At 46.2% G+C, this 26,796-nt stretch overlaps 1 protein-coding gene across 13 annotated transcripts in view; it reads right to left on the bottom strand.

The window, feature by feature from the left end:
- Nucleotides 1–7,000: 7,000 nt before the first annotated feature.
- The window catches only part of TMCC1 (transmembrane and coiled-coil domain family 1), a 117,015-nt gene continuing 97,219 nt past the window's right edge, over nt 7,001–26,796 (bottom strand). For 12 of the 13 annotated variants that reach the window (XM_054838612.1, XM_054838616.1, XM_054838609.1 and 9 more), the window contains 3 exons: nt 17,690–18,624; nt 10,909–11,044; nt 7,001–8,192 (listed from right to left, as the gene is read on the bottom strand). In XM_054838612.1, the coding sequence (XP_054694587.1) occupies nt 7,878–8,192; nt 10,909–11,044; nt 17,690–18,624 (1,386 nt within the window). In that variant the 3' untranslated portion in view covers nt 7,001–7,877. Of the gene's footprint in view, nt 8,193–10,908; nt 11,045–17,689; nt 18,625–19,532; nt 19,965–26,796 lie in introns of those variants that run through there. The other variant, XM_054838619.1, reaches the window with a different exon arrangement.

Here is a 26,796-nt window from a genome sequence, read left to right as displayed (position 1 = left end):
AGCCAGAGGAGACACTAAGCCTGGAGGGCTAGGCCTGCCGGCAAACACACCGTGCTGCAAACAGGAGTGAGAGGCAGTGGCAGGGGTCAGACCTGTGTGCCCAACAGACCCTGCCTGGTGCGCTAGCTGTGGTGGATGAAGCAGGGAGGAGCAAGCCACCAAATTTTTGTAGACTCCAGCCCCACTTTGAGGAGAGGAAAGGAAAGGTCCAGATCAGAGAAATGACTAATTTTCACCGTAATCAGAGACCCAGCCGTGCTTAACAGACCGGAAGCAGAGCATTCAGCTTTATGTGAAAGTTGGTTTGAGAGCCATCAACATATGCCATAAACAATTATGCCTTGGAATAGCTCCCTGCAGAGCCGGGGCAATGACACGGTCTGTCCCCCGGCCCAGCCCGGCCCGCCCCCCCCCCCGGGTCCCGGCCCGCCCCCCCCCCCCGGGTCCCGGCCCGCCGCCGCCCGGTCCTCGCTCCCGGCCCAGAGCGGGCTGCGCCACGCGCCCGCTAGGTGTCGCTAGAGACCGCGGGCGGGGAGCGCACGATGCGCAGTCCCAGATATCGCCGCCAGGGGGCGGCAGAGACCGCGCGGAGCGGGGCCGCGGGCGCCCCTCAGGCCGGCGGGCGCTGCTGGGGCGGGGGGGGGGGGGGGGGAGGCTGCGGTCTTGAGGGTAACGTAAATTAGATTGGAACCCATATAAGCTTTCACTTAATCCCCTGTAATTAAAACGATCTAGATGAGGGTGGTTCAGATCGCATCCCTGCGTGAGACCCGCGGAGGGCCCTCTGGCAGCACCGGTGTTGTGAGGAGCCCCGGTGCCCCGGGCAGGTCCTGCGGGGAGGGCCTTTGCCTTGTCCCGGCTGCCCCGGCCCAGACTTCCCGGATAAAGCTTATAGCGCAGAAGGGACTTTCGTTTTTCTGCATGTACGCGCAGGCTGGGAGCTCATCTCCCCGCCAGAGCTGCCAGCCCCGCACTCGCAGGTTGGGGTGTTTGGGCCCAGCCACCTCCCAGGCTGGCTTTTCGGACTCAGGGCACAGGGCACTCAGGCTGCAGACGTGCAGGCCAGCCTCTCCTGGCAATCAATCAGAAGCATTTCCCAGCTGGGAAAGGGATGGATGGGACAGACGGCATGCTAGTCGATATTTATGTTACAGTCTATTTCTAAAGAGGAAGGGAAATGTAGATGTGACTGATGCAAGAGCAGAGCTGATCTGAAATAAGGGAAAGATCTTTCAAAAAAAGTTTTTGGAAGAAATATAACCAAAGTTCCTGAGCAGTCTGGGAGACCGCTGTTATACCCATGCTGAGCATCGTAACCGCCTCAGGATGCAGAGACAGAGAGCAGGAGGATCAGAGGGATGTTATTTCCTTGAAGATGTTTTCTGCTGCGGAATGGTCCACCAGTGAAACGTGACTTGCTCCTCATATGGTCCCTGTTCTCAAGATCCCTCCCCCATGTAAGCAGAACGTTCATTTCCCAAATACCCCACTTAGCTTTCAGGGTGTGCCTGAGGATGTGTTGTGCTTCCTGGGTCACAGTTCCTTCCCCGAGCAAACCAAAAAGCTCCCTCCCCCTCAGTCTGCTCACCTGGCTCAGCAGCCTTCCCTTGAGTAACATTTTCAGCAGGCCAAGGATGGACGGGGGTCATCTTAACCCAGAGCTTGTGTTCACATTAAGGGGCTGGAGGAACATGGGGGTGGTGCGCTGGTGCAGCAGCAATGCCTGAGCCAGCTGGCAATGAGGACTCCAGTGAGCAGATGGAGCGACGTGATGTCACACCTCATGCACTTCTCTGTGCTGGCCAGACAGGCTCGTGGGTCACTTCCTGGGGCTCCTGCTCCCTACGTGTCATAGCTAGTGTTAGGTGTAAAAGTTTTCTTCAAACAATGAAATTGGAGACAGGGATGTCCTCAAGGCTGTCCCAGCAGGTACCTGATAGTTAACCACTGTAGGATTTAAGTGCTTTTGTGTGTGCGTAGTGGAGGAATTTCTGAACTCCTTCACACTTCTTGATTGTAAGGCAAGTTGAGTATCTGTGCACAGGCAGGGCTACAGGCAAACCTGTACCAGGGAGGGAGGCTGAAAGCACCCCACAGCTTCCCATCCTGTTCTTCCTTTTCTCCTCAGGCAGCGGTCCCAATTTTGTGTCAGCATTTCCCACTTTGCCTGTTTGGGCCAGGGCTGGCACAAGGCTGGTACAAAGGCAGAGCACACATACATGGTGACTAACTTCTAAGTTCAGAGGGGATCTGGCTGAGGATTTTGCTAGGGAATGAACCACTGGGTAGAGGTGGTTTGCCCAGGGATGTACCATTTCATGCTAACTCAGGCAGCAGAGAACCCACTTCCCATTTCTGCTGAATTCCAGTCAGTGAGAGAGGCTCCACTGAGGCCAACAAACTAACCAACACTGTCTTTCAAAGGAGAAAGTGGATTTAGTGCTTGTTAAGAAACAACTCGAAGACAAATGTCTTGTGGTAGGGAGCTGTCTGCTTGCTCAAATTTCCACTCAACACATCAATGTGTTGTGATTTGACCTGGGAGAATGACTGCTCCAGTGAAAAAGATCAAATTCTTCACCTCCACCATGGCAGCCCAAGCAGAACTATACCCTTGCCACATCCCTGTTTGTCCCCCAGGACCTGGGTGGAGCTATCAAACCACCTCCCACAGACTAACCAAAAAGATGAGTAATTATTCTTAATCCCCTAAATTATGGGATGAAAACTGTTGACATGGAGAACGCCACTGCTTTTGCCCCCGGTCATCATGCCCCCTGTTCATCCTGAGCCACCTTCAACAACCCTACTGAGTCCTACCAGTGCCTATCAGGTGACCACCCCAAAAGAACGCAGAAACGTTCAACTTCACAACCAGCACCCATGTCCTGTCTCAAGCCAGAGAGCTCTAGCAAAAGCAGCTTCATCCATAATTACTTGGTCCCCCTTAACAAAGTTGTTGTCATTCCCTTCTTGGTTCTGTGTTCTTGAGGCCACATGACCAAAACCCAAGAGGAATGAGTATTTTCTCCACATTAGTGAGGAATCTGCTCACTTCAAGTTTGCACAAATACTAAAGAATTCAGAAATTCTTCTAGGAAACTTGGTAGACAAAATACTTACGTTTAGAGTGGTGGCCCAACCAACATCATACAGGCTCTTGCCTTTCCTCAGAGGGAGTGGGCTTTTGGTTAGTGAATGCTGTCCTACCAGCTGAATTCTTCATCAAAGCTGAGCTGGGGCCCAGAGCTGCTCCATCAGGAGATCCACATGAGAAATACAGGTGAGGCTAGAATTGCACCTTCCTTTGCACATGCAGCTCAGCACAGAGCTGATCCTGCAATCCCAGTAAGGTAAAAGTTCAAAGAAGCAAGAGCCAGCCCTCAACCCTTCTTGGCTGGGGCAGTCCAGTTACAGACCTGCTCAGAGGTGGAGAACACAGGACTGACTCCCAGTTCTTCACAGACGGACACCTCTTGGGCAAGTCATCCAATTGTACCCACCTCCAAATTGAGGCTTGCAGCTCTGCAGGTAAGGAGGGCAAAAAATGCCACCATGTGCGAGCCACAAGCAGGTCGGCATCTGGGGGAACGGCGGTGACCCTGCAGAGAGGCTGTTCCAGACTCCAGGTGGGCTGGAGGAAATGGATGAGGAAGAATGCAGTGCTGCTCCTCCTCCTCCTCCTCCTCTGCAGAGACTGAACAATGCAGACAATTTATTCTCGCCATGCCCAGGCAGTGTATGGCTGATTATAGGATGAAGTTTGATGACTGGATCTATGGAGAACTTGCTCAAATGTTAAGCTATTAGGAGAGGGCTCAGCACAGTTTTAACACACCCCTCTTTTTTCTTTTGACCATCTCCCTCCCCCCATCCCTCTGGAAACATTCAAGTCAGGCCAGTGTTAATAGCTGAGGTCTTTATTTAAAGTTTTTTATATACAGTAGAAGTGTCACAGATAAATCTGCAACAATCAGACAAGACAAATGTAAATCTCTCTCAACAATTAGCAGCTTAAGATCTATAAACTACAGTGTTACGTTCACAAGTGTCATTTCTGTACTTTTCAACCCGTGCAAGTGAGTTTTTCTGTTTATTTTTTTACACTTTTAAAACACACTTACAGCTAAGTCAATTGCCTACTACTATACCACCTGGCATACACAACACAGACACACAGGGTTTTTAACTCTTTAGCCACATTCAGAATTCACTTTAAAAATGGCAAAACTACCCAATCTTGAACCCCTTTGTAGCTTGGCTTCTTTTGTTATAATGCTGCTTTTTTAATTAAAAAAAAAAAAAATGCATATTTTCAAAGCTGAAAGACAGTGCTTTTCTGTCCCAGTGCAACATGTACAGAACTCAACATTGAATCTGATCAGACCCTAAGGACTCATGGGACTGGAATAAACCAATGAAGTAATTGCTGTGAGCATGCTGAGTATCATTAAACTAAACTAATGAGGCTGAGAGAAAAGAGAACTTTATAAATTTAAAAATGGTAAATTTTTTTTGCATCAAGATTTTCTTTCTTCTTTACATTGAGAAAGCAAATAAGGGGAACAGATGAACTTCATTTGAACCATTGAATTTCAATGAAGAGCTGCTGCTTTTTGAACTAACACAGTCCATTATATTCTTCCCTTTTTATATGCCAAGTTGATATGTGCTAAACATATCTAACCAGTTTCAGAATCGTTTAAACTCTGAATATGAAATGTTTTGGGAAACATTCAGCAACTCAGAGATGGTCACTAAGAAGTTTACATCCATAAGGAAGGCTAATAAAAGGTACTCACACACACACTCACATCCATGGTGGAAACTGTCTTCTAGGTATCATCCAGAAACACTTCATCAAGAAAGCAAACACAACCACTTACAAGGAAAGGGAGCTTTAAAGCTAGAATCACATTTCCAACAATATAATCATTGTTCAACTATCAGAAATCATCACAGACCTTCAAATTGAAGAGGGAGGAAAAGCCCCAAATGTTCTGCTAATGCAAAAGGCAAAACACATGGCAGTTGTGTTCAGATATGGAAAGTGGATGCAGCATCATATATGGCATTACTGCAGACAACTTTCTGGAATGGAAGAAACTGTCGAGAGAGAAAGACAGACAGACAGACATTGTCCAGAACCATATGTACATGGCCTTCACCAAACAGTTTTGAGGTGATAAGTTTCTATTAAGCCTGTGCCTTCTGGCAAATTAGCAAATGGTATTTACTGAAGATGACACAGAGTTGAGATGCTAAATGAAATTAGGATATAAAGAAGAAGAGGGCCAAATGGTTCCTTCAAATACTACAGACAAGTGGCACTAAGTGTCCAGAGCCATTGGCCTTAAACTCCTTCCTGCTCTGACCACAAAAAAATTCTAGTGTGATCAAAACTGTGAAAAACAGGTGCAAAGGCTGGTTTTCAGAAATAAAGGCAACAAAGCTCTTCAATTACATGCCAAATCAGTTCTTACTGTTATTCACACCTTTGTTTCTGACAAAAACTACGTAATGGGAAGACAGCGGTTACCCATGTAATTTGAATCAGCCAGAGACGGGTGGTAAACAGAATGGTTTCACTGGAGCTAGAAGCACGGTCTAGGGAGGGACGTTTATGCAATCTTTGCTCTGTCTGCAACTCTGTGCAAAGCATGATTATTTTTGGCTTGAGTCAGTTGCAATTGGCAATTTGTGTTTTAAGTAGGACAGGAGCAGATTAGCGCGTACGGTGACAAAGAGAGGTGTGCTGGGATCCCTGGGGAGAGGGGTACCTGAGTTTCCTGTGACTATGGAAAAAATAGACAGAATCTTTTGAAGGAAGAAGGATAGTTGGGCAGCAGAGGATTTGCCTCCACTGGCAATCAGAAGACCCTCAAGGCTGTTAACCTAGTTTGAGGGAATTTCTCAGAACCCAGAATTTGCATCATAACATAAAGTCCTAGGCTCCTCTGTGTGTGTGTGTGTGTATATATGTGTGTGTGATGTATGTGTTCCATATATGTAGATGTATGATTTCAACTGGTTTAGGTCACTTGGGCAACATTTGGTTCCTAGAGGGAACTTAAGCCTGGAAGGAAGGAAAACAGTAAGATCTAACTAAACACCATAAATGGTTTAGAAAGAGAATCCTGGAGTCTTTTTGGATTTCATGGAGAAGGAAGTTGAATCTTGGCTTTGTTACGGTGAAAGGGACACCAGTTAAAAAAACAGCATGGAGCGAACGCAGATCCTTGGACATGAAGCCTGCCTGCCAGTGCCAACAGGTCACCAGCATGTTGCCGGGACTTCAGAGTTATATTTGAAGCTGACATTTCCTGTAGAGCTTCAAAAAGGTATCTACACCAAGTATTTGCCCCCACGGCTGAAGAAGAGGATGCTCTCTATGGCACATCACACAGATAGAGTGTACAAAGAAGATCTTGACACAGACACACAAATGATCTTACCAAAGCCTGACAGGAGGAAAACTTTGGTTTTACATTTTAGGAGTTTATTTAAAAATTAAATCAGAGATATTTCTGAGACAATCATTCTTTTAAGTGGACTGTTGATTCAGTATTTCTTTCCTTAAAAGAACCTGTCTTTTCCCTAGGAAGGGATGAAGAGAAATTCCTATTCTTATCCTGAGGCCAGGAACGAGAGATGACGTGGAAATGAGAAATATAAACATACTCTGCTTCACATCTGGAAGAAGAAAAAAAGGAAAAAATAAAAAAAAAAGCCCTGCATGACAAAAATATGTGGAGAAGATAGATGTTTTTCATGATGCTGCATCTGTATGCTCAGGAGGACAGATAAATGGCGTATGAATAGCACTGCGTTCCAGGCAGGCTGGCACTAGAAACTACTCTCTGCCCTCCTCAAAACTGTTTCAGGACAAGACGGCTCACAATTATTCACGCATTTCTTCATTTAAAAACATCACTTCTTTATTTAGAAGGAAAAAAAAAAAAGTAATGACCCTCCCAACCCCTTCCAAAAAAAACCCCAATAATAATAATAATAATAATTATAATAAAAAATCCTATTAGAAACAATAAGGAAGCACTGAGAGTTTGAGTATTACACTCTTCAAGTATGCTGTTCGGATTTTTTTTAAATCTGTGAATATACATATATAAAAAAAACCTTAAAAGTGCGACCAAGGGCTTCTGCTTAAAGATAAGTATTTCAAGGACTACTTCAAAATACTGTATCACGACTGTGCAGTTACTGTGTATGGCATGAGGCTTCCACTTCATATGCTTAGCCAAGTTAGCCAGCCTTATAGAAAGTTATTGTAAGTCAGGTTAGCACAAATGGTGAACCCAGACGCTGAGCTGGGAAAGAGATCCACGCGTTGTTGTTTTTTCTCTTGTTAAGGAAAGAAATCACTCTGAATGCATACATTTGGACATGGAATGTGAGCAGACTTCACAGTAAAAGTTTAGTGTTACAGGTTTGCTGTGGTACCATCATTCAAGGCTGTGCACTAGATTTAGCTTTGTTCATCTTAAGCTAACCACGCTCTCTTCTTCCTGACAGGTTTAGTACAGTAGTTCAAGCCACAATTTAAATTGCCCATTGGTATGCTCCAAATTTCTGTATTTTATTTATTTCTTTTGTACACTTTAAAGAATCTTAAGATTTGCATCCAAAGAGAACCATGCTACATAAAAATTATCCAGGATTCTCGCCAAAAAGAGTTCTTGAATAAAATCTAAAAAATACTATTGCAATGCATCTCGCAGAGAAAAAACGTTATTCTAAATGTAAACAAATTCACTCGGACACTTTAAAACTTCAGCGGAGTAGTTGCTGACTAATCTTTGCCACGCTTGCTCACTGAGAGCGCGGGAGGAGGGTGACGCAGCCAATTCCTGCCGCCATCATCTGGGGGGCGACAAGAACCGTTCCAAGTAGCCGGTGATGGCGTCCCAGTGCTTCCACAAAAAGGCCATGAAAACCACTATAAATAAAGTGCTGAACGTCCTATTGCGAGTCTTCATGAGGGGCACGACGCAGTTGGCCACAGTGGAGACGAAGACAAGGAGGACAGCCATAACAGCCAGGAGGATGTTGATGAACTTCCCCAGCAGGTTCCTGGCCGTGGCGTTCTCCAGCCCCTCCAGCTGCACCACTTGCTGCTGCTGCTGCTGCAGCTCCATCTTGGAGATGCGGGTCTGGCACGCTTCCAGTGCCTCCTGTGGGCAAGAACACACCACTGGGTTGCCAGCACCCCACAAGTCCGCCCCAGCGGTGGACAGTCCACGGCTCTTACCTCACCGACTAGGCCAGACCAGGGCCACCCTCCTCGTGCCTTACGCACCTCCTGCAGGACTTGAGTCACTACACTGATTTCATGCCCTGCAGCAGGAGCAGGGGAAGCTGTGCGTTTCACGTGACTGAGGGCGAGGAGCCCCTTCTTAACTAGGTATTGCTGTTTGTAACACACCATGTCATCTCATTTACACCAGAGAGGCTGAACAGGGATGACAGGCTGGGTAGAAGTCCGGCTTTGTTAGAACACACACTTCAGCTGCCACTTTGCACTGCCAGCTGCCTGTCCCTGCACGTGGCACAATGGTCACCTGGGACCTTGCCATCCTTCCTGCCTCGCAGCCGGACCCCAAGGGAGGAGGATGCGACAACACTCAGCAATCAGACAGCATTTCTGTCTGTCCAGAAAGGGAGGGCAACCCACTGAGCTGCTCATTTCAGCTTTGGCTTCAAGAGACCACTGCGGGTACAAAGGTGCTGTGTCCAGCCATCACTTCTCCTCCTCTTCTTCCTTCTGGGATGCACATTCCCAGAGCTTCCCATTTCCATCACTTTCCTTGCAGTGGCTTGTGCTTGTCCAACCCTTCCATGAGCCCATTCAATTCTCTCATCAACCTGGCAGAAATCTAAGTCAACAAAAATAACTAACTAAAAAGGCCTGGCCGCATTCTGCTTGCTTAGTGAGCTGAATGAGCTCAGGGAAAGGTCTGAGGAGCACCAGGGCTGGGACTGCGCAGCTGGCATCGCAGGAGGAAGGTCTCCTCCTCCAGACTGCAGCAAGCTGTGGTGCTGGCATAGCTCCAGGTGACACTGCAAGGGCTGGAGAAAGGAGATATCTAGGAGAAGGGTAAGAAGCAGGAGATTTACGCAACTGCCTCTAGGAAGAGGTGAAGCAAAAGCACGTGGAAGGAGAGGGCTGTCCTGTACAAAACAACATCTGTGAAGCACTTGGGGGTGATGATTGTTTACTGACCTTTTCACCATGCTGAACCTCAAGTGGACCAATCCAACCCGCAGTACAACACTGGTGACATGCAGCCGGGTGGGTTAGGGGGAAGGAGGGGGGGTTTTAAGGCAATTAATGGAATGAGACATTTCCTGCTCTTGGAGATACAAAGTTACAATTTGTCCATCAATTCTCCCTCAGCGTTGCTTTTCTCAGACCTAAAGGCCAATTTCGGGTAACATCTAGAGGTCTGCAGCAAGCAGCGGTCTCCCTCAGACTGATCACTGAAACAGAACCACGACTCCTTGCCTACAGACTTAGCTCTGTCACTGTTTCTCTGCAGCATCAGCCCATGCTCTTACCTAGCTTTTCATGCAAGAAAACGCTTACCTTGTCCCCAGCAATGCTAAGGAATAGTCTGTCCCAATTTGCAACTTTACACTAAAAGCACTGAACCATAAAATGAAGATTAAAAAAAGCTATTGAGAAGTCCCCACTTCAGTTTAAGTTTTCAACTTTACTTCTTCCTGCCATGTTAAATTAGAGAGGAGAACAAAACCTGAGTATTGTAACATCCCCCCAAGGGACAGTCTCCTGTTTACTCTGTCAGAGGCCATGGCACCACTGTCCACAGACACCGATTTATTTTAACCTTAAAGGTCACCTGTTACATTTCTCTGTCATTGCATCATGTCTGTGGAGGTCAATGAAACGTGAGGTCAGTTATGGTCCCTGAAAGTAAAGGGCAAAACTGATCAGCCTCCTCTAACTGCAAGCAACCTGGAAGGACGCTGACGCAACCGGGCTTGCAGCTGGATCTGCAAGCGTGCCAGAAACGCAGCCTGCTCTGTCTCCAGAGGAAATCACCTGCCTGAAGCTCCTCGGGAGGAGCAAAGAGGGAGAACTTTGACCTACAATTCTCTGCTCACACTATAAATATCTCACATCAGTGATCAAAACTGAGATGCCTGCTAAAACTAGCACAAGTATTTAAAATGGATGACAGATCTGTTTCTGAATAGGCCTTTCTTGATAAGGTTTAGTGGCTGCTCAGATCATCTCCCAGGTCTTTTGCTCTGTGGAAGGTTCTCCAACTCCATAATCTCTGCTTCCATAGCTTTGGTCTTTTACATACTGAAAGAAACTTCGCTTTTAAAAATACCTCCTTATTTGGGCAAAACCAACAGAAAGAATTGTTTCCTGACTCAATGCAGTGGATACACAAAGCCATTTTTCCTTAGACACGCGTGACCATTGCTCTGAAATTAGTGACACAGAACCACACCCTAGAGTCAGTTTACTGGGAACACTACTGTAAAAAAAGTGTCCAGGTCATGGCCCATCAGTTTCTAATACCCTACATAACCCTGTACAAAAGCTGGATGCAGGCTTCCACTTTGCGACAACTTATTTAAAAGCTCTGCTCCAGACCAAGCGTCAGGCTCCCTCTGCAGATGAACCTGCCTGCTGGTGCATGGGCACAGCTCTTCTTTACAAAAGAAGTTACTCGGAGAGGTACCTGAGGGTCAGGGATGGAATAAAGGCCCTTTCGGAACCCGTCAATATGCAGTTTAGCTATAAAGCTACGAGGATTAAAACCAAATATTGAGTCACAGAAATATTTCAAAAGCGAAGAAGTTACAGAAGGAGCAGGTGAGAGACAGGACTTGAGTGTCCTTGTTTCCATCACCCACCTGGATGTCCCGGGCTCGCTCGTAAGACTGATAGGCAATTTTCTCCTCCATGCTGGCCAGCTCCTGTTTTAAATTGAGGATCTCGTTCTGGTGGAGCTCTGTCAGGTCATTTAGCTGCTCTTCGAGTCTTTCACATCTAGAAATGATATACATGGTACAGTAGCTTTAATGAGAAGAGGACAGCAAATTACCCAGTAACAGTCGAGCAATGATCATCATAGACTTTCTACCGAAAAGTAGCGTGGCTACCTCAGTCATTACAAAAGCACGCATTACCACGGAAGGCCCTCTCACTGGGAATTAAGGAAATCCTTTCTAGCAGGTAAGGTAACGTTAATCCTGTTTCTATCCTGGGGAAAACCTCACAGAGTGGTTAAATGACAACTGTCAAGTGATGCAAGAAATCAAGGACAGAATTAAAATAGAACAAGTTATTCCCCAAACTTGTATTTAAACCAAACCGTTCTCTTCTAATACCATAAGCTCTTAAGCATTTTCATCTACACTCGGAACAGTAGCATGCATAAAAATGACACAGAAATTAAACGTGACCGATGCCTTAGAGACAATGATGATCCTGTCTGATCTTTACACCTGAGGTCACATGAGTATCTTTGATTTATTTTTTCTTTCTCTCTCATGAATGATTCAGCTTAACTAGCAAAGATCATCATATTGTTTATAAGGAGGGCACATGAATCACTAACCTGCAGGCTTATTTTTTCAGTTTGCTACCGGTGAATGGAGTGGGAGCAGTCCTGAGAAAGAAGGCTGCCCAAAAAAATGAGTTACAACAATTCTGAGATACAGAGTTTTGTTTCTCATTGAGGGAGTTTTAAACTGACTTCAACAATAGCTCCATAATGTTATTTTACTGCTTTCAAAATACATTAAGGATACTTTGTATTTGTCTGTAGCACTTCATTTTTGGAATTTCAAGTCCAAATTTACAAGCAACATGCTTCAATACGCTTTTAAAATCTGGCAAGTATTTTTATTACTTCCAAAAGGTAAACATACACAGAGAGCTAGGCCACAGCCCAAGGGTCGGGAGCAGCGAGTTGGTCACCACCCATCCCGTTCCATCCCATCAGCTTCTGCCACGCTTCCCACTGGTTTCTCATTCTTGGTTCATTACGAGCGACAACTCTGATGGTAACCAAGGTATGGGTACAGCTATTGTGGCCGTTGGGGTTTTTCCACTCTAATTTCCACTGACTGTCTTTTCATTGTATCAGCATAGAATATAGCTCTTATCATCTGACCCTTGATACTAGTAACTGAGAAATTTCTAAGGAATTCAACACAGAGATAATTCCTTGTTTTAACTTCAGTTCCCCTCTGACTCCATCTGAATTTAGTTTATACGCACTCATGCATAAAATGAATAAACAGTATTTATCTGGAATGAAGAATTTAATTATGAGTTCTGAAACTAAGATAAAAATCCCGCTTCCGTTTTCTTGTTTTTCCCCCAAGATTTTTGGGGGAACTGTTGGCACAAGCCAGCCTTTAAAATGGTCTTGATGTTTTGTTTTTAACTGAAAAGTCTGAAGAAAATTTTCATTTACATTCCCAATGCAATATTGCTTTAAGCTAAGAAGGAGTCAGACGTAGCATGACAATTTCCAACAACGAAACACATGTGGTCAACCAGAAGTGAGACTAAGGCAAGTAGCAGCTGACAGGGCTCAGCCCAGAAAGGTGCCACAAAGCTGCGCAACCGAGGCAGGACACACAAGAGAACTGGTTTCCCAAGAAAGACAAGCTGCAAACAAGGGAAAAGCCATGTGAAGACTGGCTAATGAAGGAGCCCAGATAATTAATATTGCCATTTCTTCCCACCCAACTTAAAAAAAAACAAACAACTTGCCAACAGCCAAGAAATTGCAACTAAGTCCCAAAGGCGGCATTAATTACTTGAGATATATTCAGTTTATTAATATATTACAAAATTCTCCAGTGGATTTATTAGACAAAAAGGGATTTAAGTATTTCTGAAAATATGATGTCTTTTAACCTCTTCCCACATAAACGCCCTTCAGAAAACAGCTATTGCCAGGCAGCTTAAATCCTGTTCTCTAACGAGAAACAATTGTATTTTAATAACTTCAAAACTACCTCAATCTACAGGAAACATAAGGAAAGCCTGCAAATCTGTACAGTTAAGAGTTTAAGCATAACATGATTAGCAAAGGGTTGGCTCCAATCCTCCCTGCCCTGAATGCAGGACTACCGGCTTGTTCCCAACCACACACTTCATTTCCCTGCTCGACCCCAGAGCTTTTGCAGTTTGCACCCAAGAATCATCTGCACTTTCAGAAACTGGCGTGTTAGGCAACTGCTGGAATTGGGTTATTAAAAAAAAACCCAACAAAACAAACAACAAAAAAACAACCTACCCAGACTTATTTTTGAAATTACACTTCCTCCATTTGTCTCCTTTTCACTTCTTGTCCCATTATCTACAATTTAGAAAATGATTTTTTTTCCTGCTGTTTTCTCCTGGTGTTCAAATTTGAAAAGCTAAGAGGGGTTCATGTGACTTACAAGGTCGAAAGCCAGGGTCTTCCTGTCAAAGGATGGTTCACATTTAATGCAGAGGTATTACAAAAACAAAAGGGATTGGACATCTGTCAAGAGGGTTAAGATTATACTCACACTTCCCTCTCTAACATACAAGTGCCAGTGTCTACGCAACAGACTCTAAACTTGTCTGTGAATATAGCAGTGCCTGAATGATCAAACCCCACTATATTTCAGGTATGGAAAATGCCTTATTGGAGTCTAAGAATTATTTTTTCACTAGCTACGATGTGAAACTTCCTCTTAAAATTACTAGCCTCTAGATTAAGAGGCTCCAGCCCCGAAACTTTTCTCTATGACAGACTAGTGCCGACTGTCACAATTATCTCATCATCAGAGATGTTCATATGGAAGACACCCAGTGTACTGCTGGGGTGCTTGGCTGAAGTACGGGATATAGGAACGCTTCACTTAAAAAAGCTATGTCAGATTTCCATGCACTTTCTGAGGCTCACTGCTTGGGAATCAGAGAACTGATCTGAAAAGGCATTTTAAATAGCTGCAAAATGCATGGCTAATACAGCATATGTAAGGGAGAGACATGACGATAAAGACATTTTATTTGCACTCAGTAAGTGCTCTGGCAAGTACAGAAACTGATCAAACTGATGCTAAAAGATCTTCACAGTACACAGTGAACGGAGTTTAATACTTCTCTTCAGGCATCTCTCAGGACGGACCTTTCTTTTTTATAGCTATGTCATACAAAATCCCATCTGATCTTTATTTGTCATCCCAATACATTTTTATGCTACTGAACACACTGCTTTCAATAGCAGAATGCTAAAAGCAATATCTACTTGCAACATACTCCAAGTCTTCTATCTAGATGATACATGAGGGACAGAGCTTGCTCCCAGGGGAGCACGAGCTGCTCTCGGTGCCCACACCAAGCTGTGCGTTCAGCTCTGAAGCTCCCCCAGCAGAAGACAATCGCTTTGCAGGGACGTTTCAGAGCTGTCGTAGCTGCCCCACCACGCTGCCTTTGCTGCCCCACCACGCTCCAGGAAGGCCTCTTCAACCCTTCTAGACCTCAGAGGTTTAGCACATTTGATCTATTTTAAAATAAATCATGTGAACAGACTTAAGTCTAACAGTAAGACTACAGCAAAATCAGATAAATGAAAGCACCAAAATCTAGCATTTTGGCTGACAGATTTCTCCTGACAGGAGCGTGGGAGACCTAAATGTCCTTTCCAAGGATGCCGGGCTTGGGAAGAAACCCAAACTCTCGGACTGGCCACACTCCAAATATGTGAGCTCATAATTTCACCGCATACAAACAGGTTCCTAAAGGGACATGCAAGATGAAAATACTCAGCAGGAACTTTATTTCAGTCTCAATAGCACAGAAAGTCCCTGCTCATATCAGTAAACAACTGCCACCTTCCAACCGATGAGATAAGCAACAGGCTATTTCAGCGCCCACTCCCGGTGCAGAAGGAACACAATGACGGCCAAGGTGCCGCCAGAATCTTCCTTCCTTCCTCGATGACTCAGCCCCGGTGGAGCGGTGCGGTGCTCCGGGGCCGGCACGTGCTGCCCAGAGGCAGGCAGGGCAGCACAGCACAGCGCAGCCCGCCCCAGCCTCGTCGAGGTGCCGCCAGGCCAGCCTGGGCACCCCGCAGCACCGGGGCGGGAAAACTGGAGCGACTGCACCAGCAGGTCCCTGCCCCAGAGCCAGTCAGCAAACCAGCAGCTACACGGGTTGATAGGCAAGATCTGGAAGCAAGGAGAAGGAGGGAGAAGATTGAAGAGGTCATGGAAAACCTGCGAGGCAAGCCATGGCTGATAAAGAGGAACTGCATGAACGTGCAAGGAAAAAAGATCAGAACCCACAAAAGAGTACAACATCTAAGAAAGAGGAAATGGACAAAGATCGGGTGAGAAAATGCCATGGCATGTGCCCATGGCATGTGCTTTGTTCCAGCTTCCAGGTACAATACAAACACTGAAGTGTTGCCCTATGAGCAAAGGCTTCTCCAAAATACTTCTTTTTTTAAGCTTTAACTGAACTCAGTGCTTGTTTTTGAAAGCTTCCTAGAAATAGAGCAGCGTTGTGAGGTATTTATAGCTTTTAAAGCCAGTTATGATTAACTTGAATCCCCAGCCTCCCAGCTTCAAACCACAACCTCCATTCCCATCTTTTCGTTTTTCCTTAAGAGAGCCAAGGAACAAGAAGGGTTCCTAGTCGGAGGAACAGGTGCCAGCCCTCTCCACCAAGGCAGCAGCATCTTCTCTGCCCTCAGACACATCATGTAACCTTCCAGTTCTCAGGGTGATGCTGGCTTTTATCTTCGTTATGTTTTAAAATACACAAGCTATCAAACAAGAATCTAGATTTGTACAATAAGGTAGTAATCTCGCTGTGATTAACCCACGAGCTCCTTGTGGATCATGCAGTTACCTGCTCATCTCTGAAAGCCTGCAGAGGCAAGGGTACTTAGTGTGGTTTAACTGGTCCTCTTTAAAGGTCACACCTTTAATTAATTTGCATCAACATTCCAAATGGCAGGTCTAAATTACTACCTTTTTAAGCATTTATAAGCCAAATACAGATTCTCCCGAAGCTTTTCACTCCAGGCTGCCTTGGTTAGTGGTTAGGCTCTGGGCTCACCTCAGGGGAGCACTCAGTAAAGGTTAATGGCACATGACAGATACAATTTCATATTGCACTAGCGTGAGGACCTATGTGAACCTGGCTAAACGGTTTCAGGGAATAACTAGCCAGTTTAGCTGACCACATACATCAGTCCTAAGGTCTTCTATTGTACTTTCAGACCGCTCTTCAGCTGTACTGTGACTGCATATAGCGCTGCACTATGAATGGCTGCTGCTGTATGTGTGAAACAACAACCTACACAGCAACAGACAACGGGACCCCTCTCTGCTGGGGAGCGGAAGATCAAACTCCGCATCGCTTCGTTATGTGAATCCATGACAATGAGGCACTAGGAACCAAAGTTGCTGTGCTGGGTGCTTGTTTCAGTCAAATTGCTGATTGTTGCAAAGCAGGATTAGAAAGTGGTGTTGGTCTGGCTTTGTCTATCCAAGCTCTGCAAAGCACACAGAAAGCTCGCTGCCTCCACGAGACCCTAGCAGGCTAAGCCTTTTCAAATGTTTTTCCAATGATCTGGCACCAGCATGTCTAAAGAGCTGTGGGGCAACTCCACGTCGTACTGTGCAAACCAATGCAGCAAGCGGCACACGGTACTTCAGAAAGCCCGTCCCCACACCCTGCAGCTCTGCAGAGCCTCACAGGTTGTGCTTCACAGCCTGGCTGAAGTGACAAAGGCCATAAGCAACCTCATTACTAAGGCCTGCTGAGAGCTCTCTCCCGCCCAGCATGGAAGGGGAAGGGAAAGCATTCCCTCAGCACCTCTCCGAGGGTTGCTCTCCCAGCGTGGGGGTAGAAGTGGGGGTAGCTGGCTGCCATACCATACTGTCAGGCTCCCTCCTTGAAGCCACCGTCACCTCTCTCCTGTGACCTGATCAGGGACTGGCAGCACTGCAGCACTCCTCCACCTTTCCATTCCTTCCAGCGAGGGGAAGGTTGATGGAAACACAGGTTACCCCCCTCCATGACCTCCATGACAAGAGCACTGCCAATATATGACGTTTAATTTAACTTCATTTCATTGTACCCTGCTGCTGTGGAGCTGAGCGAAGAAAGGAAGGGGATACCCTAGTTTTGGCACACGGGCAAGATCATGTCTTTTTGGAGAGCCCTAAGAAAGTGGGATATGTCTTTTTCTGGTAGATATGGATCTGAGTGTTGGAGGAGGCAGGGTCAGGATGCTGTCCATCTGTGGCCTCCTGCCTCTTGCCTTCACCCAAACCTTTGCAGGGTTTTTGCAGGGCAAAGCACTGTCTGGGTAACAGGAACTGCATCAATGTACTCCTGGTCTTTTGGGTCACCTTTCTAAACCTCTTTGGCTTGACTTTTTATTCTGAAAACACTATGGAATCACCTTTTTCCTTGCTATTTCTTTCTTATACAGTAAGGGAGATGAGCAGCAAAATAACTATATTTACAAAAGACAGAGCTGGGAGGGCAAAATCCTGAGAGGACCACAGGACTTCCCATCTGAATCAGGCCGCTGGGAACAGCCTGCTGAGTAGTTACTATCCAGGACTCTGGTGCCCTGCAACTCACAGTATTTAGTATAGAAATGAAGTACAAAAAAGTACATACCTGTACCGCTCCTCCTGCAGAGTCTGCATTATTAATGAGTAATCCCTCTGATAGCGAACCTTAAGGTCCTCAAATGATTCTTCCAGTCTTGCCTGTGTCTCTCGAATTTCTTGAATCTCATGCAGTATTGCATCAAACCCTGAGCTCTGCATATCCAGAGTGTTTGTTTTGGAGCTAGAAGCTCCCACAGGGCCCCCTGTCGTGCTGTTGGCTCCCACAGAGCCCGACGTGGCACTGGAGCAATCCTCTTCACTGCCATATTTTGGGCTTGACTGAAAGTTCTGAATAACACCTAGAGCCTTGCCTCCTGTTCCATCTTCCTGGCCTTCTTCTAAGGAGTCTTTCAGATTAGCAATGTTGTCTGCACTCCCAAACTTGTTCCTTATGAGGGAGGCAATCTCCCGGGGTTTGGAAACCACAGCTCCTGCTGCTGAGTGCGTAGCTTGGGAGAAACTGGAAAGCCCACCTTTTACGCTGTCTACTACTCCCTCACTGAAACCAGTGACTTTTGCTCCAACATCTTTCAAACCCTGATGCATATCCCTGAAGACATCCTTTGGCTGCCGAGGGATCCCATTCTGTTCAATCTCTCGCAGCTTTCGATGGTAATGTTCTAGTTTCTTCTGCAGCTGCAAGATGGTCTGGGCTGACTTTTGATTTTTCTTCTCAAACACTTGCTTAATGCGGGCACTCTGCTGCTTGTCTGCATTGTTGGCCAGTTTCAGGTACTCTGCCACGTTGTCATCACGGGCTGTTTGTTCAATTTTGATCTGCTCGGTCAACTTCAGTATTTTCTGTTGTAAGTGTGTGATAGCCACTTTTGTTCGCTGAGGATCCGGGGTGCCATCAACAGAGTCTGCATTGATGCTGCCATCAGTGCTCGAGGCCACTGCACTGGAGGTCTGCGCTAAGCTGCTGACTTCCAATCGCTCGATCTAGGCAAGGAGAGAGAGAAATACAAGCGCTAATCACCAGCTTCACTAACGTAAAACCTTTCCTTCTTTGTACCAGCCAACTTGACAAGTAGATACAATTCTGCAAAAATTTTTTCAGCTGGCCAGGGTACAGTATCAATCGACTCAGCTTCATGTGCTTTACAGACATCTAGTAAAAGCTGAGAAAAAGCAAACCCCCTCATACTTGAGCCAGCTTAATGACCTCAAACAACCGAAAAACTCAAGCACAAAGCAAGACAGGGCACCCAAGGTTGGCAGGCTGAGTTCTCTTAAGTTTTAGTATAAGGTCAGCAGCTCTATCAGCTGGTGAACAAAAAGACAGAGAAGGTAACGGTGAAAGAGCAAAAGCCACACAGAGCAAGTATACAGCAAACCCAAGTTATTCCCAGTGCGTCATCTGCTTGTACAAAAGCAAGCAATAATGAAACTTAACAGAAAACGTGAGATCTACATCTACTTGTGTCAGTGCTCAAGAAAGAAATAAAAAGCCCTTCAGGCCTCTGAAAACGTGCCCTGCCTCATGCTGTCAGGCCTGCAGTAAGCGATAAATCCTGCAAACAGGTGCCTCCAAGCGAAGGGAAAATAGCAGGTTTCAAAGGAAAATCCCCATTTTTAGCAAAAAGAAAAAAAAAGTTAAACGCTGTTTCAGCACAAACGAACCACACGAAGTAACCAGAACGAACGCCAACGTTCGTCCCTCGGCTGGAGAAAGGAAGGATCGGGCAGTTCAGCTGCAGCGCGACGCTCTCCCTGCTCGGGCCAGGTACGCTTCCAGCGCCCCGGGTCAGCAAGGGCCGAGCCGCCGCGGGACCTGCCCGCGCAGCCGGGGCCGGGGCGGGTCCTCCGGCTAAGGAGAGCCCCCGGCGCCCCCTCCCCGCCCGCGGTACCTTGGCCCGGCGGAGCAGCAGCGCCCGCTCCCAGTGCATGGCTCCCGCCCGGCTCCCCGCATGGCTGCGCCGCCGCCGCGCCCCACCTGGCCCCGGCCCCGCCCCCGAAAGGCGCAGCGCCCGCCCCCGCGCCGGGGCGGTCTCGGGGCAGAGCGGCCCCGCAGCCCCGGCCCCACGAAGGGCGCCCCGTTCCGGGGGGGGGTGGAGGCCTTTGGCCGGCTGGGCCAGGCGCTCCCCCGGGCGGCGGCCCGTCCCCTGCCCTGCGGCCCGGCCAGCCTGGGCCGCGTCCGACAGCGTGTCAGCGGCCGCGGGGACCCGGGAGCGCCCCAGCGCTGCGGGCGGGGCGCCTGCGGGGCGGAGGAGCGGCGGGCCGCGGGCAGGCAGAGCCCGGCTGCCGCCAGACCCCGGGCAGCGCCTGCCCCGTCTCCGGAGCGGCTGCTGTCGAGCAGGGTCTGCAGCCCCAAGGCCGGGTCAGTTACCAACCGCTTCACTTCCAGATCACTTCTCGTGCGGAACGCTGCTGTGTTTACTGAGGTCTGGCAGTAATTTGGACGGTAAAGTCTAAAAATGATACTTGGTACCGTTCCCATTTTCAAAAAAGAAATCTGTTTTAATTGCTTTTAAACCGTGGAAAACCAAATACATGTTTTGGCTTCTGCAGACGCAGCAAACAGCCCTATAATGCGTTGGATAAACGGGCTGTGATTCATGCCCTACGCACTTCGCAAACAAGCTTTAATGGTACGCATTCGTTGTTCTCTCCAGACCCAGCAGGTTGATTTAAACACTGGGCAGCACCCCAGATTATTTTATTTAAACAACTACCAGCCAATTCATAGCTTACTCCCTAAATGCACAACGCATTTCTGTATTTGTCTTGTGAATATATGCTTTACAAACCAAAAAATGCTATTACGGTTAATTGTATCCCCCTCTCTAGTTTTAATATTCTATATTTATGATTTAATGCAACAAAATTAACACCCTGCAGTAGACAGCACTGTTGTGCTGCAGCAACGCTGGCTAGCACTGAGCAGGGTCAGCAAGGCTCCTTCCCAGCAGACTTAGGCTGAGGTTCTGTTTGCTATCACATCAATAGGAAAACCAATTAGACGTACTTTTTAGAGGAGTTCAGTTGCTGAAAACCACAGAATATCAGTTTTTAGTCTGTAGTGACTGCAGAAATATCAACTGCTTTCTTAAGCAGGTTCAGTTGTAGAAACCCTGGATCTCTGGATAGATTAGTGGAAAAACATAGTGCTGAGATTTCCTGTTAATCAGTGGGACCAACAATATACATGACTAGTACTGTACAGAGAATATGCCATCTATGAGATCTAGGGATGTGTATTTTGGAGTAGCACACATCTGTAAGATACATTTTCATGGAATTTGTAATTTGATTAATATTTTCCCAGGATTGCCACTGATCCTATTTCTTCGTATGGTCTAGGAGGAAACAAAGATCCTGTGTGTGCAGGGCATGCCTGACCTGGAAAGCGTCAACCAACTCCCCACAGCATAACTGCTTAGCTCCTTGTCCACAGATCCTTTATGCGCAATAGCACACGGCTCGATTCACTGCTTTTCCAACTTGCCGTAATATGTAAAGCAGCACAGCACAGACTTTTCTATTCAGCACACTGATACAATCTTATTACTCCTCTTAATTGCCTTATAAAACAAGCTGGCTTCTCAAAAAGAACCCTATCGGTCCATTTGCAGTGATCTGTATCTACACAAGAGGAAGGAAATTTTAGTATTAACGGCAGATTAAAAAAAAAGAAAGATCCATAAAATCAGATGCAAATTTTCCAGAAAGTAATTTGATTTTTTTTTTTTCATAGATAAATACTTTTTGTAGCTGGACAGTAAAAAAGTGACCGGGGTGGGACTGACCCAGCATCGCAGAACCAAGCAACTGTGGGTAATGTTGGGCTGTCAGCTCTTCCACAGCAGACTGGCTCTGAGCTGAAATTTGCACGTTTCAGTGTCACGGAACTAACGGGACTTCAACACTACTTTGCAGTGAAGTTTCTATCAGCTTAATTTACTCCCAGCTAGGTCTAATTAGAGTGTGTGTGTATAATTACTATAAATTACACTAATAGTACACTCTTCCTCTCGGACACAAGTTTTGTGAGAGAAAAATTTTGTAGAAACTTTCTCTTCCGGCCCCTTGTAAAATCAATTGACTTCAGCGTATCTCCTCGGGTTTTCTTCCTATACCTGTGACAGAAAATAAACCACAACAGCTATGTAGTAGAATAAATCATGTCAGGATAATTACTTTTTTATTACCAGCAGTGTGGGTATTATTCTGGAATTACAAGAAGGGGTTTTCCAATTAAAAAGCGAATGGCTTTGCAAAGTGCTATTCTGGAAAAGAACTGAGATAATTTAACTATTTTCTCTGTTATTGACAGCACAAACCAGGGCCCTCTGAACACTGGAAAACGCTGGTGACACATTACTGATTTAAGATGACTGACAATTTGTCCTGAAAAGATGTTAGTAAATGAAATAGTGTAATGATCAATGTTTGTATAAAAAGAAGGATTACAATTCAATTAGCCAATCTCCCTTGCAATACAATTTTCCAGTATATTGACTCAGTCCAGATAGAGTGGACCTGCATGACCTCCCACCAGGCAGTATACTGAAAACTGCTTTGGCATTATGCCATGAATCGAATGAAATCAAAAATCATGTGAGGATCTTATGCTTTCTCCCCCTCAAGGTCTTATCAAAGCCCTAGCACTTTCAACACTGTCAGGCTTTCCCTCCTGTCAAAGTTCTATGTATCTATTCTGCAACACGCAGCCCAGAAGGAACCTATGGTTTTGCCTTTTGGTGTTGCGGAAGACTAAACACAACAGTTCCTTTAAAGGTGTTTCACTCTTCTTTAAAAACTTCTTCAGTAAGCGCACATACCACTGAGTCACTCACCGAGATTGTTTCTTTTCAACAAGCAGGGCAGCCGGCTTAAGCAAACAGCAGAATTCAGAGCAAGCCTACTGTAAGGAGATTGCTCAGCTCCCGCTTCCTCCTCCCTTATTTGGAGCTTTAAAAATGTGACTGAAAAGTGTCATGTTACTTGAAATAAAAATATATAGGGCAATGCGAGACAGAGGAGCTGAGAATGCCGACTGCGGAGAGCAGCCCCGGAAGGGAGCTAACAGTGCCTATGACGCCCGGATTAATCACACTTCCCGGTGACTGAGCACCCTGAGTGGCACTGAAAACTAATCTTGAAAAAACTCAGAAGTTGTTTTGTTTCCTTTTCCCCACTGTGCTGAAGGCAGTACAGTGATACAAGCAGAAAAATCTCAGAGACTCATAGAAAGTCATAAGTTTCAGAGTTCCTGTTTGGAAACACTCCTCATTAACAGCATCGTTAGCACATGGCTGGCCAAGACCCGTGCTGCAGGTGCAGGGACAGGCACGGGGAGCAGCCGAGGCACGGCGACTCGGGCCAACCCCTCCACGTCGGGTGGGCAGATGGTCTCCTGCCTCGGGCACGCACAGGAGTGGAGACCTGCAGTCTCCGACGACAGATACAAGACAGTTCATTAGTAAATATGATCTCTAATTAACACCTCACAGGGAATAAAAATTGGAGGGGAGCAAAAAAGAGCGTCCTTCGCGTCTAAGCACGTCTGCAGAGTGAAGCACCCACGGCCCCCGGTCCCTGACGCTGGACCAGCTCGCCCAGCGCCCGTGCAGCACGCGTCCTGCTGACCGGCACGTCCCCAGACCTCAGGTGGCACGGGACATCTGTGGAGTGACCTCTCTGATCCCAGCGTGAAGTGCTGGCCTGACTGCTTGCTCTTTGTATTCCCAGAACACGCCCGGTATTTATTATAACTATTAACTGCATGCTTGATACAGGTAATTACTTCTGACTTCCCTCAAGTCTCCTTACACTTACACTGGATACAGAATTATTTACTTTCTGCCCCTGTCTGCTGAGCACTGTCTCTGAATTCCAAACTGACAAATTATTTTAAGGTACCTTTATGTAAAATTTTTAGGGGGGTGAAATCCACCACCAATTAATGCAAATAAAACAGTGAAAAATAAAAGTGCTTGAGGAAGTTCGTTGCAGAGAAAAAAAAACCAACCCAAAACATCCAAAACCCACACGAAACAGTGGGTTTTGAAAATGGGCAGTACTGCTGTAAAGATAGGATCAAAATTAATTTGGAAAATATTTAGACCAGTTGCTTAAGATCTGCTGCTGATGGAGAAACCAAAGAGAACTCACTAAGTTCTCATGTTTCCAATGGACTTATTCCTGTATATTTGTCAACGTGGAACACTGTATATTATTTTTTCTTCTAAAAGCAAAAAGATGGCAAATTGCTCTAAGTAGAGGATTTAGAGAAAGTATATCTTGACAACTTTCAGGATCTTTAGATTCAAGAAATGTTGCGAGTAGGAAGATACCTGTAGAAAAGGGGGCTTGAGATTACTTAAAATGCATGATTCTCAAATGTAGCTTTAATCTTCTTGTGTCCATCCCAACATGTTCTTGGCAATATTTCTTATTTTGAGGGGTCAAAGGAGGCTTAAGGAGAATACCTTTTACTGCTTTCATGCAAGAGTGACAAACACTAGTACACAAACATCTGCTCAATAAACCATGTGTCACACAAAGCAGAATCAATCTTTTGGATGCTGCTGCAGTTTCCACTGAATTGGTAACAACTCCAAGTTCACATTAGTTCCGCAAGTCCTGCACTTCAAGAAGAGCTGTCTTTTTAAGAGGTATGAAACTAAGAGCCTGAAAACCTATAGAAAAACCACAACTCTTGATACAGGGACAGGGCTGTTAACCTCAGTGTTTTGTAATTATACTGTATTTTCTCATTTTTCCTCATTTCTCTCTACTTCAGTATTTGTACAGTGCAAAAAATGTACTGAGGGCGCTATACATCTGCATTTAGCCATCTAAATAGACATCTAAATAGACGTTTGTATGAAGCCATGCACAGAATCCCTGTCACGTACAACAAAGAGATATTTAAATGTTATGAATTACTATGAGGTACCTTCAATGTATTCAATTAAATGCAATCGACAGCCAGAAGTCACGTCCCTGCATGACACCTGCAGCATATGATTCTTTAAGTATCTGAGTCAAGGTGGTATCAGCCCTACTGCCACGTGAGCAGACAGCGTGTAGTGTCCCTACCGGAACTGATAAAGACATTGCACATTGCAAAACTTATCGTGGGCCCCAAAGTAAACAAAAAACCCCAAAACAAATTACTCTGCCTGACCCACCTGGGTGATGCAATAACCTATTTATGACCTATGGTTGAGATAGCCTTTTCTAATGCTTTGCTTTTTAAAGGATGCTAGCTACAGAATCACAGACCAGTTGAGGTTGGAAGGGACCTGTGGAGGTCATCTGGTCCAACCCTCCTGCTCAGGCAGGGCCCTCAGGGGCCATCTGTCCAGAACCATGCCCAGGCAGCTTTTGAGCATTTCCAAGAACAGAGATTCCACACCCACATATTACATTTGTGGGTACGTCTGTAATAAACATTTGGACCTGTAACTTTTTGTCTGTCTGCTGCAACGCTGCCACAAAGAAACTGCCGGTCATCATTGCCAGCAATGGTTTTGGGCTGTCCCTGTTATGCTCCCAAATCCAAATCAAAACTGGCTAAGGAAAGCATACAAACAGATGGACGGCTCAAGGAAGTCCTGCTGTGTATTTTTCATAGTACAGCTCATTGGTTAGATTACACTTGGGGTTTCTAAAAGAGATAAACAGTCTTTGCCTGTGGGCGACTAACCGTCAAAATGGTCAGAAGATCACCCTGGTTATGGAAAAAAAAAATCAAAAGAAAGCAAAAATGAAAAATGACCCTGAAAAAAATACAAGAAAAAAATTCCAATACAATCTCTTTGCCTGCCTAAGATAACAGATAGACCAAGGAACCAACCCTGGTCACAACAAGAGGAAATGGCTTTATACCTTACTCACAGTAATTAAACAATCACAAGTGATGATTACTACGACACGTGCGCGCTCATGGTACATCTGCCAACCCAGAGCCACGCGAGTGGTTCCCAGCATTCCCGCATGGCCAGCACATCCTTACTCTGCGGAAAGGGGCAGAGATGGCAGATACCTAACAAGGGACAGAAGGGCCAGTCAGCAACCACAACAGAGCAACGTTTTACAATATCCTCCAGCGACTCGTGCGCGATTTAGCGTTCCCTTTCTTTGGTGGGGGTGTCAAGCGTCTCCCTGCCTAGCTTTGTATTGTCACTGCAGGGGGACGGAAGGAACCGCAACTCCCTGCGGGCCGAGGTGCGAGCTAACCTGGGGACCGGCCCGCATTAGGAATAACCCAGTGGTAAGGAACTTGGAGATGTTTTTATTCTTAGTAAGTTCCCGAACCTGGTTCAAGGCTCCACGCACTGTGTACCAGCAGGACTGCAGAACGCTACAGGAGGGAAAAGTGACCTGGGACTGCTTAAGTTGGCACTGGTGCCAAAAGAAACATACATCAAGCTATGGCCTGAGGTTCACATACAAACCCTCACACACAACTTGATCTCTGGTAAAGCCAGCTGCAGCGTGACTCTCCCACAGCCTTGTCACCTAATTCAATATGAAATGGAGATGTGACTTCATATGCTGCTTCAAGTGTCAGAAACAGAGTTTAGCTATAAAGCAACCAGCTGTATTTTCCTCGTATCTGTCAGCGGCACAAGTCCCCAAGGGAGACTGATATTTCAACTTCACTGGTCTCTGCGGGGCAGGGGGAACGGTGGAAGATGCTGCCGCCACGCGACGTTGTACTTGCTGTATCAGAGAGAATTGCACATGGCACCCGTCACAACCATCGTAACCTATTCCACAGAGGAGCTTGAGGAAAGTCTCCGTCAGTACGGTACACGGGTGTTCCCTGCAGCACATCGCTTCCAGCACAGCAGAGCTTGGCAGGCTCTGCATGCTCCCCGTTTGAACCTACCTGCCCAGGGCACCATGCCTCCTGGGAAGCAGATGCTATCCCTTACCAACTGGTTAACTATGTTAACTGAAGCTACAAAGCTGACTTACACCTTTCCCACCTGCAGTTCGTGCACATGCATCCCTGGCTGCCGGTCAGCCAGGAGCGGTGGGCTGAGGCAATGAACATGGCGCAAGCTGCTTCCTCAAACGGGATGGAGACATGCTGGACCAGGCACCGCAAGCGTTTATTTACGCCCTAGAGACAGAAGGGGACTGACACAACACAGT

This window comes from Grus americana, chromosome 11 (genome assembly GCF_028858705.1).
Source record: "Grus americana isolate bGruAme1 chromosome 11, bGruAme1.mat, whole genome shotgun sequence".
NCBI classification, from domain to species: domain Eukaryota; kingdom Metazoa; phylum Chordata; class Aves; order Gruiformes; family Gruidae; genus Grus; species Grus americana.
This window is presented reverse-complemented; position numbering and strand designations above follow the sequence as displayed.